The sequence below is a fragment of the Nycticebus coucang genome, chromosome 2 (genome assembly GCF_027406575.1).
Source record: "Nycticebus coucang isolate mNycCou1 chromosome 2, mNycCou1.pri, whole genome shotgun sequence".
Classification (NCBI taxonomy): Eukaryota; Metazoa; Chordata; class Mammalia; order Primates; family Lorisidae; genus Nycticebus; species Nycticebus coucang.
This window is the reverse complement of record NC_069781.1, coordinates 37703895-37724515: the sequence shown is the minus strand read 5'-3', so window position 1 is coordinate 37724515 and position 20621 is coordinate 37703895. Positions and strand designations below refer to the sequence as shown.

The following is a 20621-nucleotide window of genomic DNA, read 5'->3' as shown; positions in this document are numbered from 1 at the left end:
TGACTCGTTGCTGAGGGCGACACTGCTCATTTTTTAAGATTTGTGCCATTGTGTTTCTGTGCAAGGACAGTAATGCCTTTGCTCTATGGTATCTCTCAGGGTCTGTATATTTGTACTAAAATGGTAACTGTTTCTTCTTAAATTTCAATGTATTTTAAACAGCCTTTTATTTGTCACGTTTGATTTCTAAATATACATGCCTGTGCCATTCCCTTCTCTACACCAGTGACATAGTACTACAGATGAATTTTTTTCTTGAATCTTTGTTCACCAACTGCTCAGTGAATTCATTCACCTTAGCATTTTCTGTTTTCCCTTCTCTGTTTCCATGGAGAAGTGTGTCAGTGATGTGTTTGACTCCATGGAAACAGATGAGTGTCTCTACATACACAACTAATTAAATCGAACACTTTCTGTGCTGCCCATTGTCCTGGAGGAGGACTGAAGAGGCCTTCTCTAAATGAGACATCATTTCAGTAGCAGTTCTTAGTGTTTACCTAATATAATTGATTAATGTTTTAATGTATCTCACTACGTCCTAGATTTCAGCTTAGTTTGGAGCCCTAAAAACATAAACATACGTAGTAAAATCTTCATTTGCTATAGTTATCATTTATAGATGTATAGCCTTTTCTCATAACATCAAACTCCAATACTTTGAGTGTGCCAGAAGTAAAATTGAAAATAGAATTTGATAGATTCATCTTAATGTTATACACTGTAGTGTAAGTAGAAAGGGTACTGATTTTAGAGTCCAATAAACCTGGTTTTGAACTTCGAACTCTATCATTTATTAGCTGTATTACTTTGGTTAAGCCACTTAATCTCTTTGAACCTCAGTTTCCTCTTCTGTAAACTTTAGGTTATACTATTCATTTATGCAAGAGATAAATGATGTAAGGGCAATGAAATATTTAGCATGGCCCCTGACACATAGTAGATGATAAGTGATACCTTTTACTGCTATTATCTTATCAAGAAATTTAAACTGAAATAATTGAGTATTCTTTAGTTCAGAAATATCACAAAATGAAAAAGCATTTAATGCTACAAAGATTAATGTTAATTTTTTTGAAAACCAAACAGAATAATTTGTTAATATGCACAGTGTATAATGATTGTTAATTGTCATTACTGGTAAAAATATTTGAGGGTGTTTGCGGTAGTTTAGTGATCAAGAACCACCATTTGGATTCCTTTACAACTTTTGTCGCACTGTCCACGTTCTGAGCAAGCATGATCTCTCTGAATCATTTCCTCTCCTTATTTTTTTTTTGTTTTTTTTTTTGGGTGGGGGAGGTTGTTTGTTTGTTTTGAGACAGAATCTTGCTCTGTTGTCCTGCAACCTCAAACTCTTGGACTCAAGAGATTTTTCTTTTCTCAGCCTCTTGAGTAGCTAGGACTACAGGTGCCTGTCACAACACCCTGCTACATTTTCTTTTTTGTAGAGACAGGGTCTCACTCTTGCTCAGGCTGGTCTGCAACTCCTGAGCTCAGCCAGAGCAACCTGCTTGGGCCTCCTAGCGTGCTAGGATTAAGGTGTGATCCACTGTCCCCCAGCCTTCCTCTCCTTGTTTTTAACATCTCCTGACGTAGCAGTTAGATACAATAATAAGCCTCATAAGTGGCAGAGAAGAGACACTATTTCAGATTTTTTCCTTTATCTCAACCTTTACCTTAAATATTATCGTCATTAAATGTTTAATAGAGTTTTGATAAAGACTTTCTGGCTAGGCGAGTTGACTCATGCCTGTAATCCTAGCACTCTTGAGTGGCCAAAGCAGGTGGATAGCTTGTGCTCAGGAGTTTGAGACCAGCCTAAGCAATAGCAAGACCCCATCTCTAAAAAATAGCTGAAAACTCCACAATTACCCTACTAGGCATCTACCCAGAAGAAAAAAAAAAAATCATTTTATTATAAAGACATTTGCACAGAATGTTTATCACAGCTCAATTTATAGTTACCAAGATGTGGAAACAACCTAAATACCCATTAACTCAGAAATGGATTAACAAACGGTGGTATATGTATACCATGGAATACTATTCAGCTATAAAAAAGATGGTGAGTTTACATCTTTTGTATTATACTGGATGAAGTTGAAACACCCTCTTAGTATCACAGAATGGAAAAGCAAATATCCACTCAGGAGGCTGAGGCACAGAATCGCCTACACCCAGGAGTTGGAGATTGCTGTGAGCTGTGATGCTACAGCACTCTACCAAGGGTGATAAAGTGAGACTCAGTCTCTAAAAAAAAATAAAAATAAAAGCAAATATCCAATGTACTCAAAACTAATATGAACCCAGTAGATGATCTAATTCATACCCACATAGGAGAAAAACTTGATTCAATTCAAGTTGAGGGTGACGGAGGGAGAAAAGAGGAGGAGGAGGGAATTGGTGTGTTCCCACTTAATAGGCATGGTATAGGGGTGTATGGCACACTTTTGGAGTGCTGGACACTAATACAAGAGGGACTCTACCTAATAAATTCAAATATTGTGATCTGGTTATTTGTACCCTCACATTAACCTGAAATTTAAAAAATAATAATAATAAATTAAAAATTATTGAACATTGTGTCAGATGCCTGTAATACAAGCTACTTGAGAGGCTAAGGCAAGAGGATCACTTGAGCCTGAGAGTTTGAGGTTTTTATGAGCTATGACGCCACAGCACTCTAACAAGGGTGAAAAAGTGAGACTCTGTCTCAAAAAATAAATAAATAAATAAATAAATAAGGAAGCATTCTGGAAGACCGAGGTGGGTGGATTCCTTGAGCTCACAAGTTCGAGACCAGCCTGAGCAAAAGTGAGACCCCCGTCTCTACTAAAAATAAAAAAAACTGAAACAAGAGTATTTCTTGAGCCTGAGTTGGAGGTTGTGTGATCTGTGATGCCACAGCACACTACCCAGAGCGACAGCTTGAGACTCTGTCTCAAAAAAAAAAAGACTCGCTTATATACAAATGTGTTTATAAATATACCCACATGTATATGTATCCATATGTACTTGGAATAGCTAACATTCATAAAATTATGTTTTGTATGTCAGCTCCTCTATTAAGTGTTTCATAACTCATTAACTCGCTTAATAGTGAAATAATATCAGGAGTTTGCAATACTCCTATTACTCTCGTTTATAAGTAAGTGAGGTACAAAGAGGTTAAGTAACTTGTTTAGTAAGTAGCAAAAGTGAGATTGAACCTTGGAAGACTGATTCCAGAGTCCATGCTTTTAACAGTGGGACTATAGTCCATCAGTGAGTAGATATCTCTTTACACACATGACACTTTCATGTGTCCGAGTAGATAATGAGAAAGGCAAGAAAGAAAGAACTGATGAGGTCTGAAGGGTTACCTACATTGGGTTTTTGCTTGACTTTTTTTGTGTTCTTAGCCTTTTGGCAATCTAGTAAAGTTTATAGACTCTTCAGAGAAAAAAGTATTTTTAAGAACTTCAATACAGGGCGGCGCCGGTGGCTCAGTGAGCAGGGTGCCGGCCCCATATACCGAGGGTGGTGGGTTCAAACCCAGCCCCGGCCAAAACTGCAACAAAAAAAAAACAAAAAGCAGGCGTCATGGCGGGCGCCTGTAGTCCCAGCTACTCGGGAGGCTGAAGCAGGAGAATCACCTAAGCCCAGGAGTTGGAGGTTGCTGTGAGCTGTGTGACGCCACGGCACTCTACCGAGGGCAATAAAGTGAAACTCTGTCTCTACAAAAAAAAAAAAAAGAACTTCAATACAATATATAGTATTACAAAAAAAAAAAAACTAGTTATGTTAAAATATAGTCATCACTTATTTTTAAATTGTGAAATACAGTATATCTGCCATAATTTTTATGAACACATTAAATAGCAAGGTCCAGTGGCAGATCTAACTGCAGTGATAATTTCAAAATAGCAATGGGTGGAAATATTTTAAGCTACCTTAAAAAATTATAATGAGTTATAAAAATATTTTGTAAAATTTCAACTGCTCCCAATATACAATATCCCTCATTATTTATTATTAGTCTCTTCATTTTGTGTTAGTACACTGAGACTCGGAAGTTAAGAAATTTAGTTGCACAGTTAATAACTACCAAAGACTCAAACCAAATTATTTGTTAATGAATCCTGTGAATCCTGTGTTTTTTCCATTGTTATCTATGACAATAAGCAAATATTTGCAAAATGACAACAAAATCCTTCCCACGATTGGGACAACGTGAAAGGTATGAAGAAAGAAGTGGGTAAAAGCAGATGAAATAAATACGTCTTTGATACCACTCAAAGGCAGCATTTTAGGACGAGCAAATAAAATGTAAGTAGCGGCTGCTCTTTTTATCTGCATCAGGCAGTATGGTGCTGCAGCTACTGTGTAGACTGGCACATCTGTTGCTGCAAGGACAACCCTTTCCTCCGCTGCTGGAGTTGGAGCCTGGTTGATTTCTGCACATACCAGCCCGTCAACCACACAGACTCTTCTGCTTCAACTAGTCTTAAAATAACTGAGGTGGTAGAGCAGTGGCTTTCCAGCTCAGCTTTCTGAGCTGTGTTCCGAGCTTTCAGGCAGAGCACATGTGGAACGCCAGCACCAGCTAAACAAGCACCAAGTGTCATGGATTAGAGGCCGTCTCCACAGTGGCCAGAGGAATTAAAACAACACAGCACACTAGCCAGCTGCTTTCTCTATTTATTAACTGTTCCTGACAGGAATGCAAATTTAAATGCACTGCCATCCATGAATATCAGTTTACATCGTAAGCCCTACGTTTGCACAAGGTGTGGCAGTTACCAACTACTTCAAAAAATTTACTCTCTTAGATAAAATGTTGAACAAAAGAGTATATAAAACAATACATTATACTATTCCTTTAATATGAAATTCAAAAACAGACAAAATTAATCAATAGTCAGAGAAGTCACAGTAGTGATTACAGGGGGCAAGTATTGGCTTGGAAGGAAGCTTTCTGTAATGCTTCCTAGAATCTCCACTGTCTTAGTCTGGGTGGTGGTCATATGGAAGTATAAATAGTAAATAGTCATTATCTACACTCCCATGGTCATTGCAGCATTCTTCGCAATAGCCAAGGTACAGTAACAATTGTCTATTGACAGAGGAATGGATAAGGAAAATGTGTATATATAACATACAAACACACAATGTAATATTAAGCCTCAAAAAAAAAAAGAAAAGAGCATCCTGCCATTCGTGATAACATGGATAAACCTAGAGGATATTGTGTTAAGTGAAATAAGCCATATATCAAAAGACAGCTACTAACTGCATGATCTCACTTATCTGTGCAACCTAAAGTAGGTAAACTCATAGAAAGAGAGCATAGAACAGAGGTCGCCAAGGGCTAAGGGGTGGGATAATGAAGGGATTTTGGTAAAAGGGTACAAGCTTTCAGTTAGGAGTAAGTTCTGGAAATCTGATGTATAGCATGGTGATTATAATTATTATGAATATGTACTTGAAGTTTGCTGAGAGTGTAGATCTGAGTTTTTTGACCACAAAATAAAGGTAATTATAGAAGGTGATGGATATGTTAATTAGCTTCATTGTGGTAATCATTTCACAATGTATGAACATGACAAAACATTACATTGTGGCCCAGGGTGGTGGCTCACCCCTGTAATCCTAGCACTCTGGGAGGCTGAGGCAGGTGGGTTGCCTGATCTCAGGAGCTTGAGACCAGCCCGAGCAAGACCAAGACCCCATCTCTACTAAAAATAGAAAAAGTAGCCAGTGTAGTGTTGGGCGCCTGTAGTTTTAGCTACTTGGGATGCTGAGGCAAGAGGATCACTTGAAGCCAAGAGTAAGGCGACAGAGTGAGATTATCTCAACAACAACAAAAAGACACGTATGTTTAAATATATATAAATTTCATTTGTCAATTTTACCTCATTAATCTAAGGGAATAAAATGAAGAGTGAAAAGAAAGCCTACCTTTTCATTCCCAAATTAAATGCCCATGGAATATTACAAACTTATTTTTCACCGATGACTAATTTTCTAGATGACTATGCTTGTTGCCAGCAAGTGCCCTATTCTCTCTTTCTCAGATTAAAATATACTCATCTCAGTCCCCAACATTTAAATTGCAAGAAGTAGGATGACATTTAAGATAGAGGATTAAGTACATGTCAGTACGTAATAATGGTATCTCAGAAAAAAAAAATCATTTTACTAGGTGATCAAAATTAATTATGGTGTAGACCAGGGGTCCTCAAACTACGGCCCGCAGGGCACATGAGGCGGTGTGATTGTATTTGTTCCTGTTTTGTTTTTTTTTACTTCAAAATAAGATATGTGCAGTGTGCATAGGAATTTGTTCATAGTTTTTTTTTTAAACTATAGTCTAGCCCTCCAACGGTCTGAGGGACAGTGAACTGGCCCCTGTTTAAAAAGTTTGAGGACCCCTGGTGTAGACTGTTGAAACTGAGGAAATGAAGGAAGAGAGTAGGGTAGACAGGTAAAGGCACAGACCTCTCTCCATTACTGTCTTTAAGCCAGAAAGCCCAAAACCCAATGGTACTCTCATTCAGAAACTAGTCATGAAACCATTGTTCCCTGAAAGCTGTTCAAGATGGGACCTGTGTGAGGCTGAACGCTGCTTTTTCTAATCGTTTACAGGATATATACTTTCAGTTTCTCCAAACAGACAAATTTTGCTTCATAGGCACAACAAATTGAATGGTAGTCATATAACAAAGTAAAATCTTCTCTTTTATGAAATACAAATACCAGTTACACAAAAACAAAGTTTGTCAGGGATCAAAGAGAAGGCCTGGAGTTTCCCTGTAACTTACAGAAGCCTTGGGAAGAGGACAGTGATTGGGCTAAAGTTCTGTGTCCTAGGAGGTAGAGTTCTCTACTAACCCTGTGGTGCTGACTTCACTTTGGCCAAGAGGAGCCCAGCTAGTTAGGATTATCCCAGGATGTGATGATTGCCTCCATTTCTCCACACGCGTTCTTGTGACCACAGTTCCTAAATCCTCTCTCTTACTAAAGCTTCCGAGGAGGAATGCCTCTCTGGGGGACATTATAGTAAGAATTACTGTCATCTTACTACTACAGTCTTTACTTACCACTGACAATAAGATGCTGGTGCCCTTTCATCATGAGAGACAACTAGAGTCTAGCCTCATTATAGCATAATCTCAAGTATCACTTGACTCCAGAAGGGCTCAAATTGATAAAAGGAACATGTTCTACTTGTACTCCATTTTAATTTAATGAGTTTGGGTTTAAATGAGTCCTTACCTATAAATACAGTAATGCAATCTTTGGACTCTTCAGGGTTAGATATAGAAGGCCTTTGAGAGAATAATACCTAGCACTGTTGTACCTCAGGAGCCTTATACCCAGGGCTTCAATTATCAATTATGTTAAATCCAGTGCAAAATTTGCCTCTGTCTTCAAAACCAAGCTTCTGAAAAGAATGCCTCTCTCCTCTAGGAGTTACACACAGCCTGAATATATTTGTAAGGCTCTTTAAAAAAATTTTTTTTCTTTTGTTTTTGAGATAGAGTCTCACTTTGTTGCCCTTGGTCATGGCATCATAGCTCAGCAACCTCAAACTCTTGGGCTTGAGCAATGCTCTTGTCTCAACCTCCTGAGTAGCTGGGACTACAGGCACCTACCACAACACCCAGCTATTTTTAGAGAGGGTGTCTTGCTCTTGCTCAGGCTGGTCTGGAACTCGTGATCTCAAGTAATCCATGCACTTTGGCCTCCCGCAGTGCTAGGATTACAGGCATGAGCCACCGTGCCTGGCTGGCTCTTTCACATTTTAAGGGCAATGACTTTTCTTGCTTATATCACCAGTCTAAGTATACATGGATTAGCAATGTAAGTTGCTGAGAAGCTATAAAGCCTTTCTGTATCCCATTATGACCAAGATTAAGATATATGTGGCTGTATTTAAAACTGGCTTAGTTTTATAACTAAGGCATAAAACAACCCAAGCATTTATTTTTTTGGTTTATCTTATTTTTAATTGGCAGGTGCTAATTATACATATTTGTGGAGTACAGTGTGATTTTACGATACAGGCATATATTGTGTAATGATCAAATTAGGGTATTTAGTTTATCCATCACTCACATATTTAATCATTTCTTTGTGGTGAAAACATTTCAAATTCTAGCTATTTTTAAGTACACAGTACAATGTCATTAACTACAGTCACCCTACTGTGCAATAAAACAGCAAAACATAGTCCTCCTATTTAACTGTAACTTGGTACCCATTGAGCATATGTAGCTTTTCTATTTCCCCAAAAAGCTTTTCATTTTGTCAGTTTGTTTCACCTGTTAGCACAGTTCAGGGTAAGATACCTTAAAAGTAACTGGGTTTCCTCATATTCAACTTATGCGTAATTACCCTCAGCTAGTAGTATATGAATACTTGATCACCCTCTGTGACAAAAGTGGCAACATTTTTTTTACTTAAATTGCATGGCAGGAACTGTGGCATCTTTTGTTATTGTTTTTAAGTAAAATTTACTGAGGTATAATATAGTAGAATAATTAACATGCAGTTATTTAATTTTGATAAATATGTAATCGTGTAATCACCACCACAATCAAGATATATAGAATAGTTCTTTCATACCCCCAAATTTCTCTGTTATTTTTATAAAAAAAATTTTTAAGAGATAAAGTCTCTCTGTATCACCCAGGCTGACATAAAGCAGTGCGATCACAGCTTAATGCAGCCTCAAATTCCTGGACTCGAGTGATCCTCCTGTCTCAGTCTCACAAGTAGCTGGGACTACAGTTGTGCACACCTATACCTAGCTAATTTTTCTATTTTTGTAGAGATAGATTCTTGCTATCTTGCCAAGCCAGGTTGATATTGAACTTCTAACCTCAAGCAATTCTCCCATTTCGGCCTCCCAAATAGCTGGAATTACAAGTATGAGTCACAGTGCCCAGCCCTGTGTCCTTTTAGAACCAATTCCTCTCTACATTCCAGCTCCAGTCACCACTGGTCTGCTTTTTTTGTCCCTATAGTTTTACGTTTTCCACAAGGTCACATAAATAAATCATACCACGTGTACCCTTTGTGACTGATTTCTTTCACTTGACATAAGGCATTTGAGATTTTTCCTTATTGTTGAGTAGACTGGCAATTCATTCCTTTCTATTAATGAGCAATATTCCATTGTGTGTATATACTACAGTTTATTTTTTCAATTTCTAGCTGAAAGACCAGGCATGTCCAACCTTTTTCTTTTCTGCTGCACACTGGAAGAATAAGAGTTGTCTTGGGCCACATAGTAAATATATAAACACTAACAAAAGCTGATAAGCAAAGAAAAGGTTGGTGCATACTTTTCTTGATATCTGTCACCACAAATAAACAAAACAGTCCTCAGATAATCTGCATGTGGCCGGAACGCTTCAGGTTGAACACCCCTGACTGTTTTCAGCAGTTATGAATAAAGCTGCTGTAAATGTCCCCATACAGGTTTTTGAATGGACATAAACTTTCATGCTTCTATTTCTTCTAAGTAAACACCTAGGTGAGAGGTTATTGGGCCATGTGCTAAGTGTAAATTTAAGCTAGTGAGGAACTGACAGTTTTCCATAGAAGCTATACCAGTCTGCATTCCTTCCTGCCAACAAGAGTTCTCCTTGTTCCACGTTCTCATCAGTGTTTAATATTGTGAGGTTGGCTTTGGTTTTTGTTTTCATTTTAGCCATTCTAATAGATGTGTAATGTTATCACATTGTAGGTTGAATTTACATTTCCCTGTGTATTAATAATGTTGAGCATCTTTTCATATGCTTATTTGAATAGACATTCGAAATGTCTATTCAAACCTTTTGCTCATCTTTTAATTTCATTATCTGTCTTTTTATATTCAGTTGCGAGAGTTCTTTGTTTTGGAATAGAGGGCTTTATCAGATAGTGTTTTGCAAATATTTTCTCCCAGTTTGTGGCTTGTCTTTTTATTTTCTCAACAGTGTTTTTCAAACACAGTTTTTTTCATTTGGATGAAATCCAATTTATTAATTTTTCTTGTGGATTGTTCTTTCATATCATATCTAAGAAATCTTTACCTAATCCAAAGTCACAAAGATTCTGACTTTCACTTCAGAAAGTTTATGTATTCCTTCCATGATTCTATTAATAATAACAAATAATAAAAAAAAATTTTAAATAAAGGTTTCTGTAGTTATAGGTTGTATGTTTAGGTGTATGATCCATTAAGGCGTAATTTTTCTTCACTATGGTAGCTTCATAGTAGGTCTTGAAATCATACAGTGTGAGTCCTCCAACTTTGATATTTTTCCAATACCTTTTTATCCTTCTCCTTCTTTTGCCTTTCCATAGTAATTTTAAAGCCGTATATCCATTTCTATAAAACTTGCTTCTTGGAACATTCACATTATTCTTATTAGTACTTTGTAGGAAGGACTAACTATAAATTTAATTTCTTTAATGGCTATAGTATTATATTCATTTTCTATTGCTGTGTAACAAATTAACACAAACTTAGCTTAAAACATTTATTACCTCGCAGTTTCTATGGGTCAAGAATCTGGACACGGCCCAAGCTTGATCTTTTGCTCAGGATCTCACATAGCTGCCATCAAGGTGTCAGCCAGAACTGAGGCCTCATCTGAAACTCAGGATTCTCTCCCAAGTGCACTTAGGCAGGATTAATTTCCTTACATTTGAAATTCATAGCAGCTTACTTCTCCAGGACCAGTGGGGAAGTGTTTCTGCTGCTGCAAATCTTTCCACCTTCTTCCATCTCTGACTTTTAGACCAGGGGTCCTCAAACTGCAGCCCACGGGCCAGATGAGGCAGTGTAATTGTACTTGTTCCTGTTTTGTTTTTTTACTTCAAAATAAGATATGTGCAGTGTGTATAGGAATTTGTTCATAGTTTTTTTTGTTTGGTTTTTTTAAACTAGTCTGGCCCTCCAACCGTCTGAGGGACAGTGAATTGGCCCCCTGTTTAAAAAGTTTGAGGATGCCTGTTTTAGACCTTCTTTTGAAAGGCACATCTGATTAGGCCAAAGCAACCCAAGCTAAGCTCTCTTATGATTAACTTGAAGTTCAATGCCTAAGGACCTTAATTACATCTGGGAAATCCCTTCACATTTGCCAGAGAATGGAACCTAATCATAGGAGTGAAGTACCATCATATTCACAGGTCCTGCCCACAGTCAAAAAGAGGGGATAATATAGGGTATATGTACCAGAAATTAGGTATTTATATGCCATCTTAGAATTCTGCCTGCCACAGTTGAGGGTATCCATATCTTAAGTGGACTTTGAAAGATTGTGTCTCGCAAGGAATTTATTTCATTTAAATTATGAATTTATTGTTGATGATAGTCTTTTATTTTCCTTTTTGTCTGCAGACTTTGTAGAGATGATCCCTTTTTCATTCCTGACGTTGGAAATTTGTATCTACTCTGTTTTTCATGATCAATCTAATCAATATCTATCTGTTTTATTTTCCAAGAGCCAACTTTTAGTTTCAGTGATTTTCTCTAGTTTTTTTTTTTTTTTTCCTGATTTCTATTCTATTGATCTTTGTTCTTTTATTATGTACTTTCTTCTGCTTGTTTTAGGTTAAATTTATTCTTTTTTAGTGTCCTAAGGTAGATGCAAAGATCATTGATTTAAAACTATTATTCTTTTCTAACGCAGGTATTCAACGCTTATATTTTCTTCAAAGCTTCCCTTATATGTAGGGTAAGAACCTTATAGCAATAATTTTTTAATTCATTTAATTATGTCTTTAAATTTTCCTTGAGATTTTCTCTTTACCCATAGATTATATTGAAGTGCTTATATCCTGTTACCCTTCTATTATGGATTTGTAGTATAATTACATTGTTGTCAGAGCACATGCTTGGTCAGTATGACTCCACTTGTTTAAATATGTTAACATTCATTTTATGACCCAGTCCGGTCTATATGGATCAACGTTCCGTAGGTGTTTTAAAAGACTGTATATTGGCTGTCATTAGCTGAAGTGTTCAGTAAATATCAGTGAGATCCTGTTGCTTTCAGTTCTTCTGTTTCCTTCCTGGTTTTTGTTCTAGTCGTTCTAGCAATTACTGAGAGAGGGATGTTGAAGTTAGAAATTATAATTGTGAGTTTCTCAACTATTTCTTTACGTTTTATAAGTTTTTGCTACATGTATTTTGAAGCTCTGTGGTTTGATATATATACTTGATTTTTATGTTTTTTTGGTAAATTGATCCTTTTGTTTTATTTATTTATTCTTTATATATATATATATATATATATTGGAGACAGAGTCTTACTCTGTCACTCAGGCTAGAGTGTCGTGGTGTCATAGCTCATAGCAACCTCAAACTCCCTGGGTTCAGGCAATTCTCCTGCCTTAGCCTCCCAAATAGCTGGGACTACGGGCACCCACAATGCCCCGCTAGTTTTTCTATTTTTAGTAGAGACAGGTTCTCACTCTTTCTCAGGGTGGTCTTGAACTCCTGAGTTCATCCATCTGCCCACCTCAGCCTCCCGGAGTGCTAGATTACAGGCATGAGCCACCATGCCTGGCCTGACTTTTTATCATTTATGATGTCTCATTGTATGTTTGTTTCTAGTAATTGTCTTTTCTCTGAATTCTATCATATAAGATATCAATATACTTAATCTATCTTTTCATAGTATTTTCACGATATATTTTTGCTCATTCTTTTACTTTTAACCACATATGCTATCATATTTCAAGTGAATTTCTTAATAAATATAGAGAATATCATCGGGTCCTTTAAAAAAATCTATCTCAGTCTTTTTATTGGTATGTTAATACCATTTATGTATGATATAATTATGGGTGTTATTTTGTGTTTGCTGTGTGTTCCTTCTGTTCCTTCTGTTCCTTCTTTCTTTTCTTTTTTTTTTTTTTGGCAGAGTCTCATTATGTTGCCGTCAGTAGAGTGCTATGGTGTCACAGCTCACAGCAACCTCAAACTCTTGGGCTTAAGCGATTCTCTTGCCTCAGTCTCCCAAGTAGCTGGGACTACTGGCGCCCTCCACAACACCTGACTATTTTTTTGTTGTTGCAGTTGTTATTGTTGTTTTTTAGCTGGCCCTGGCCCCGTTCGAACCCGCCAGCCTTAGTGTATGTGGCTCGCACCCTACCCACTGAGCTACGGGCACCGCCAAGTTCCTTCTGTTTTTTAATCTTGTTTTCTTTTTCCTGTCTTCCTTTCCATTTCTTGAATATTTTTAATATTTCATTTTAATGTGTATTTAGTGGCGCTTTTTGTAACAGCCTTACTGAAATATAATTCACATACCACATAGTTCTCTAATTTATAGTGTACAGTTTAGTGGTTTTGTATATTTTGCAAATAACACCACAATTGATTTTAAAACAGTTTCATCACCTGCCAAAGAAAACCTGTACCCTTTAGTTATAACCTCTCAAATTCATACTCTCACCCTTGGTAGTAGGCACCTGCTTATCTGGTTTCTGTCTCTGTGAATATACCTGTGTTAGACATTTCATATAAATGGATACATATAATATATGGTCTTTTTTGACCAGCTTCTTTCATTTAGCATAATATTTTCAAGGTTCATCCATGCTGTAGCATGTATTAGACCGTCATTCTTTTTGCTGAATAATATTTCATATAGAGATGTACAACAGTTTGTTTATCTGTTCATCAGTTGATGAAGACTTTATGGATATAGACACTTGTTTCTACCTTTCGGCTATTATGAATAATAATGCAGTAGACATTTATGCACCTGTTTTTTCTAGACATGTCTTTATTTCTCTTGGGCACATACTTGGTAGTAGAATTGCTGGGCTAAGTGGTTGTTCTCATGTTTAATGTTTTGAGGAACTGCCAGAATATTTTCTAAAGTGGCTGTACCATTTCAGATTCCCACCAGCAGTATATGGGGGTTTTGATTTCTCCATATTCTCATTAATACTTATTATCATATGTCATATGCTAGTGTGTATGAGTGGTATCTTCTATAGTGTTTTTCCTCCAGGGGAATGCAACATTCATTTTTTAATCATATTTATTTATATTTATTTCAGTGGAGAGGGGCTCATGGGAGGTCCACCTCACAGTAAGATTCTGGTTCCAAGGTGACCTCTGAACCATGAGGAGGCCTGACCCAGGTGGTATAAAAAAGAACTGCCCTCCAGAGCCCTCACCTCTTTGCCTCTTTGCCCACTTGCCCTAGTAGTGGAGGCCTGTTCACTGTGTATGGCGAACGTATCTTGTTCGCTAAGCCTATGTCATGCTCTTACTCTGTAAACCTACCTTTCTCTCCCTGAATAAACTTTGTTCCATGGTTGCCTTAAAAAAAAAAGTTAAATAAGTAAGTATATTTAGGGGATACAAATGGGTTTCTGTTACATGGGGGAAGTCATCAAGTATAGTCACCCAAATAGTGTACATTATACCCAGTAGGTAATTTTTTGTTTCTCACTGCTCAATTTCCACCTTCTGAATCTCCCCCAATTTCTACCTTCTGAATATTTTTTAAATGAAATATGAAAAATATTCAAGAAATGGGAAGGAAGACAGGAAAAAGAAAACAAAATTAAAGCTGTTTTCAAGCCATTATGTCTTCAACTATAAATTCTATATGACTATGCATATCCATAGCTTACTCCTACTTCTAAGTGAGTACATGCTGTATTTGATATATTGTGATTTTAATAAATTTCATTGTATAGTTTGTTTTGCTGGAATTGTTTTGTTTTGTTTTTCTGTGTCTGTATATGTATGTGTGAGATTAAAATTTCCATACTTATCATAGTCTAAAAAGATTGAGCAGCAAAAAAACACATTCATACACACACACACACACACACACACACATTATCATAGTCTACATTTTACCACTTCAAGTAAAGCATAGAGACCTTACCACTACTTTGGTCCTTTTACCCTTCTTTTGGATATGGTTATCTTAAAAATTACCTCTGTATAAATGGAGAACCACATTATACAGCATTGTAAGTTTTGCTTTCAACCATCAAAACATAATTTTAAAAACTTAAGAGGATAAGAATAGTCTATCATAATTACTAGACATTTATACTGAGTTGCTCTTTCTTCATTCCTAGTGTTTCAGATTTTTTGCTTGCTCTATATCTGATTAATACTTATTGTATTATCTTTCTGTTTGAAGAGTTTTCTTTACTAAATCTATTGGAGCTGATCTGCTGGCCCCAAATTCTGTTGGTTTCCTTCTGAGATCACTTTTACTTTACTTTCATTCCTAAAGGATATTTTTACTGCATATAGAATTCTGGGTTGATAGTCTTACCCACCCACTCCCAAATGGTGTACCATCACCTTCTGACTTCCTTAGTTTTTGATGAGAAACACACTGTCATTCAAATTACTCTTTCCCTATAGACAATGTGTTGTTTCTCTCTGGCTGCTTTCATGGTTTTCTTTTTCTTTACCGTTAGTTTTCAGAACTTAGATTTGATTGACACAGAATGGATTTCATTGGGTTTATTCTGTCTGAGCTTTGCTCAACTTCTTAAATCTGCAGATTTATATCTTTCACCAAATTTTAGCTGTTTCCAAGCCATTATTTCTTCAACTCTTTGCTGTCTTTCTGAAATTCTGATGATATGAATGATAGATATTTTTATATAGTCCCACAGGGCCCTAAGACTCTGTTGATTCTTTTTGTTTCTATCTTTGCTATTGTTCAGATTGAATAATTTCTACTGGTTTGTCATCAGGTTCAGTGGTTCTTTCCCCTGTCATTGCTATTCTGCTATGGAGCCTATTTAGCAAAGTTTTAATTTTTTTTTATTTGGTTTATTTTTATTTACTTATTTATTAAATAATTACTAGTTCTAAAGTTTTTGTTTGGTTCATGTTTGTATTTTTCTTTGATGAGACTGTATTTTTCTTTTTGTTTTAAGAGTGTTGACTGATGGAGCATCTTCATGAGAGTTGTTTTTAAATTCCAGTCAGATTTTTTTTTTTTTTATACAAAGTCTCAAGCTGTCATTCTGGGTAGAGTGCCGTGGCATCATAGCTCTCAACAACCTCAAACTCTTGGGTTCAAGCAATTCTCTTCTCGGCCTCCCAAGTAGTTGGGACTACAGGCGCCCACCACACCCAGCTATTTTTTGGGTGTAGTTGTCATTGTTTGGCAGGCCCGGGCTGGATTCAAACCTGCCAACTCTGGTGTATGTGGCTGGCACTCTTGCCACTGAGCTACAAGTGCTGAGCCAGTCAGATTATTTTAATATCTTTGTTATCAGACAATTGGTGACTGTGATTATCTTTTCTTATTTAAGTTAATTTTTCCTGGCTCTTGAGTTGGCTAGTAATTTGGGATTGTATCTTTGACGTTTTCTGTTTTATGTTATGAGCTTCTGGATCCCATTTGAATATCCATTTTAGTAGACTGATAGTCTATTAATGTTTGGAATAAACATTCTACTTCAATTTTGTGGACTGTGGTTCAAATGTCAAGTTAGTTTTCGGAGCTCGGGCAAGGCTCTTCTGGTTTGCCCTGCTTCTGTACCCAGGCCAATTCAGAACCTGGACAGTATTCCACCCATAGTGCAATTCTCAGAGCTTTTTCTCTCTTGATTCTGATCAGTTTCACACGCTCCTGCCAACAGTCTGTGCAGTATCCAGTGGGGAGAAGAAGGGACACAGTTTCTTTAGTTGTGTGTGTTTTGAGGAGAGCAGGTATTGTCAAAAGGGGTTACTCCGCAGGGCTACTTGCTTCACAGCCTTTTAACTGGAGATAGCAAAGTTCTCTTGGGGAATTTGGTATCTGTACCCCTGGGTGTTCCCAGGTTGTGGGCAACTTTAGCACTCAAGATGACTAGCTAGGAAGTAACAAACAAAAAATGTTTCAGAGAACTTACCACCAGCTTGTCCCTCAAGTTCCAAAGTCTCTAGTCCATCAACTTTCCCTTCCCCACCTTTCATTGTTTTTTCCTATGGATTTTAGGTATAAATAGCAGGAAGATAAGGATATTGTGCATTTGTTCCACCATAGTTGGGATACCAACTATGATTCATTTTTGTTTCACTCATAACAATATACCATGATGCCTAGCTTACTCTTGGCACTAAGTATTTGTTACAAAAGGACAAGTGAGGGAGGTACGTACGTAGTTCCATTTCTAAATGGTATCTCAGCATAACATAATAATTATGAATCTAGCCAGAATCAGTCTGAATTCTTTTTTTTTTTTTTTTATTGTTGGGGATTCATTGAGAGTACAATAAGCCAGGTTATACTGATTGCAATTGTTAGGTAAAGTCCCTCTTGCAATCATGTCTTTCCCCCATAAAGTGTGACACACGCCAAGGCCCCACCCCCCTCCCTCCGTCCCTCTTTCTGCTTCCCCCCACCCATAACCTTAATTGTCCTCATATCAAAATTGAGTACATAGGATTCATGCTTCTCCATTCTTGTGATGCTTTACTAAGAATAATGTCTTCCACTTCCATCCAGGTTAATACGAAGGATGTAAAGTCTCCATTTTTTTTAATGGCTGAATAGTATTCCATGGTATACATATACCACAGCTTGTTAATCCATTCCTGGGTTGGTGGGCATTTAGGCTGTTTCCACATTTTGGCGATTGTAAATTAAGCTGCAATAAACAGTCTAGTAAATTCTAGCTGCATTTACTTTCAACATGAACATAGAGGGGTAACTTCTGAACTCAGGTTTCTATATATGAAATGACAACATCTACTTTATAGGATAAGTAAAATGAGATAATATGCTTAATGCATTTAACACAATGCTTATAATGTTTAATAAATGTAGTTCTTTGTACACTTATTAGTAACGGCAACAATAATTACTAAATATGACTATCTGTTGCTTATATTCATAGGAAACTCTGCCCTTAAAAACAAAGAAGATCAATTTGGGAGAACACCCCTTATGTATTGTGTGTTGGCCGACAGACTGGATTGTGCCGATGCTCTCCTGAAGGCAGGAGCAGATGTTAATAAAACTGACCATAGCCAGAGAACAGCTCTCCATCTTGCAGCTCAAAAGGTAAGAAGTAAAATTATGTTGAAGATGTAGTTTTGTGATGTATTTTTTGTGATGTAGAGGATTAGTGGAACTATGCAGTGGAAAGATAATGAAAAAAATCACAAATACAAGTACATGACTCTTAGATTTCACATTTTCTCTAAAAACTGCAGAGAGTAAAAGTACAGATAACCTTCAGTGGCTGCATTCACTTATCCAGGTTCCCTGAGCAATAGAATTTATTCTGTGATCTAAAGTTTAGTTGGAAAAAAGCAATCAAAATTGTAAGCGATTAACTATATGACAAATCTATGTATAAGGAACAAAATAGAGATGATAAAGGAATACATTGATGATGTTAATGGTGGTTAGGTTATTTTTTTGTTTTAGAGACAGAATCTCATTTTGTCACCCTTGGTAGAGTGCTGTGGCGTCACAGCTCATAGCACCCTCCAGCTCTTGGGCTTTGGTGATTCTCTTGCCTCAGCCTCCTGAGTAGCTGGGACTACAGGAGCCCACCACAGTACCCGGCTATTTTTTGTTGCAGTTTGGCTGGGGCTGGATTTGAACCCACTACCCTCGGTATATGGGGCCAGCGCTCTACTCACTGAGCCACAGGGGCCGCCTGTGGTTAGGTTTTAATATTGGGAATACTTATGGATTTTTGTACTTTTCACATTTTAGAGTTTTATCCTGAATGAGTATTACTTTCATAATAAAAAGTTGTAATTGCACTTGAAATGTGTCACATTAGGGAGCATAAAATAAATTTATTTTCTTTATGTATTTTAAATTTTTAAAAAACCTAAAAGTATATCGCTACTATCAATGATTTCAAGTTTCTAAAGGCATTTTTAAGAGCTCAGATTTTTAAGATTAAACACATAGAAAAAGATTAAATGGGAAGCTGCTGCATTTATTTGAAGACTTACTATTTTTCCTTCCATAAAATTTTGGTTTGTAAAATATATTTCAGTGCCTACTGTTTTCCTTTTTGTCACCTTAAACTTCTATATTTTTGGAGTAAAAAGCAATGAAATTGAGTTAGAAACAGCAGAAACTATTAGAGTTATTTCCCATTTAGGAAATGTGAACCAGAGATAGCTGATTAATTGAAGAGTTAGCAAAATACCTTTTCACTAGTTGAATACATAAAACGAGGCTGACATTAACATATGCTACTAAATATGTTAGTGATACACTCTTATCTATTAGGTCTGTCATGTTATTTCTCTTGAATTTGCTTTTCATTATAGTAATTTTTATTTCAATTTACTTCTCTTGAATTTGCTTTTCATTATAGTAATTTTTTAAAAATCTCCCTCATTTTCAATTTTTGTTTTAACTAATGCTCAGGTATTTATAGCCTTTCACTTAGGCTTGTCAGATGATAAAATTATTCACTCAGGAAGGCTAACGCTATATAACTTATCATAAAAAAGTAAACACTTCAAATTGGGAATAGCCCCCAAATTAAAACTTTGATACCCTTAAAATTTTTTTATTGTGATTGATTTAGGTGTAAAACTCAACTTCAAAAATAATAGGTTGGAGAACCTAACTTAACATCAAGTAGATTACATGGGGAGAAAATGTGGATTTCAGTTGATAATCCAGCAGTATAATATATTCATGGAGATATAACATAGTATAATAATAAAAAGTGGTTGCAAGAAGCAGAATGCACAACCAGACATGCTAGCTGTGAATCTCTTCAGACAATCCAGTAAATTGTTTCCTTTTGTTTTTTGTTTCTACTTTGATTTTTTAATTATGCTTTTTCACAATGTCAAATAAAGTAGAACTATGATTTTGCCAGAATTTGCATAGTTGATTTTATAAATAACAAGTTTCATGTTCTTTCAAGTATCTGATAATTATGCATTTCTCCCCTTTCTTTGTATTGCTGTTTGTTTTTATAACACATGCCAAAAGCAGTAATGTGTCTAGGCTATACTAGCCCTAGTGGAATTTCCAGAACAAGTATGATAATAATTCTTCAGTACTTTGTTCTGTACAATCAAACCTGGGTATTGTGTTTAGTTTTGTGCTTCATACAAAGAACCATTATTAAGACATCAGAGATAGATAGTATAGACCGAGCAAGATTAAGATTGTGAATGATCTGGAAACATTAATAATTTTCAACGAACACTTGGAGGGATACATCCCAGGTCTGTAATACATCCTTCCTATGTGCAGATACCAACACAAGTTCTCTTTAGAGAAAATATCTTCACCTTGACCTTTCCAGGATTCCCACATATTAAATGAAATATGCATATTATCTCATAATGAAAGATCACCAAATACGTAAGGAAGCAATCTACCACGAATGAGAGTCAGCAGAAACAACAAATAGATTTAGTATATGAAAAGTATCAGATATTGGTATCATTAGAGACACAATATAAAATAACCACTGATGGATTCTTTTTTTTTTATTATTAAATCATAGCTGTGTACATTAATGCAATCATGGGACACCATACACTGGTTTTATAGACCATTTGACATATTTTCATCACACTGGTTAACATAGCCTTCCTGGCATTTTCTAAATTATTATGTTGAGACATTTACATTCTACATTTAGTGAGTTTCACATCTACC

The 20621-nt window shown here is 36.3% G+C and overlaps 1 protein-coding gene across 7 annotated transcripts in view; it reads left to right on the top strand.

Annotated features, from left to right (window-relative positions):
* Positions 1-20621, top strand: part of INVS (inversin) — a 214831-nt gene that overhangs the window by 12543 nt on the left and 181667 nt on the right. For all 7 annotated transcript variants that reach the window (XR_008375330.1, XR_008375335.1, XM_053567537.1 and 4 more), the window contains exon 3: positions 17863-18029. Coding sequence is in view for 5 of the 7 variants with exons in the window: in XM_053567537.1 (XP_053423512.1) it covers positions 17863-18029 (167 nt within the window). In the remaining 2 variants the exon portion in view is untranslated. The remainder of the gene's footprint in view (positions 1-17862; positions 18030-20621) is intronic.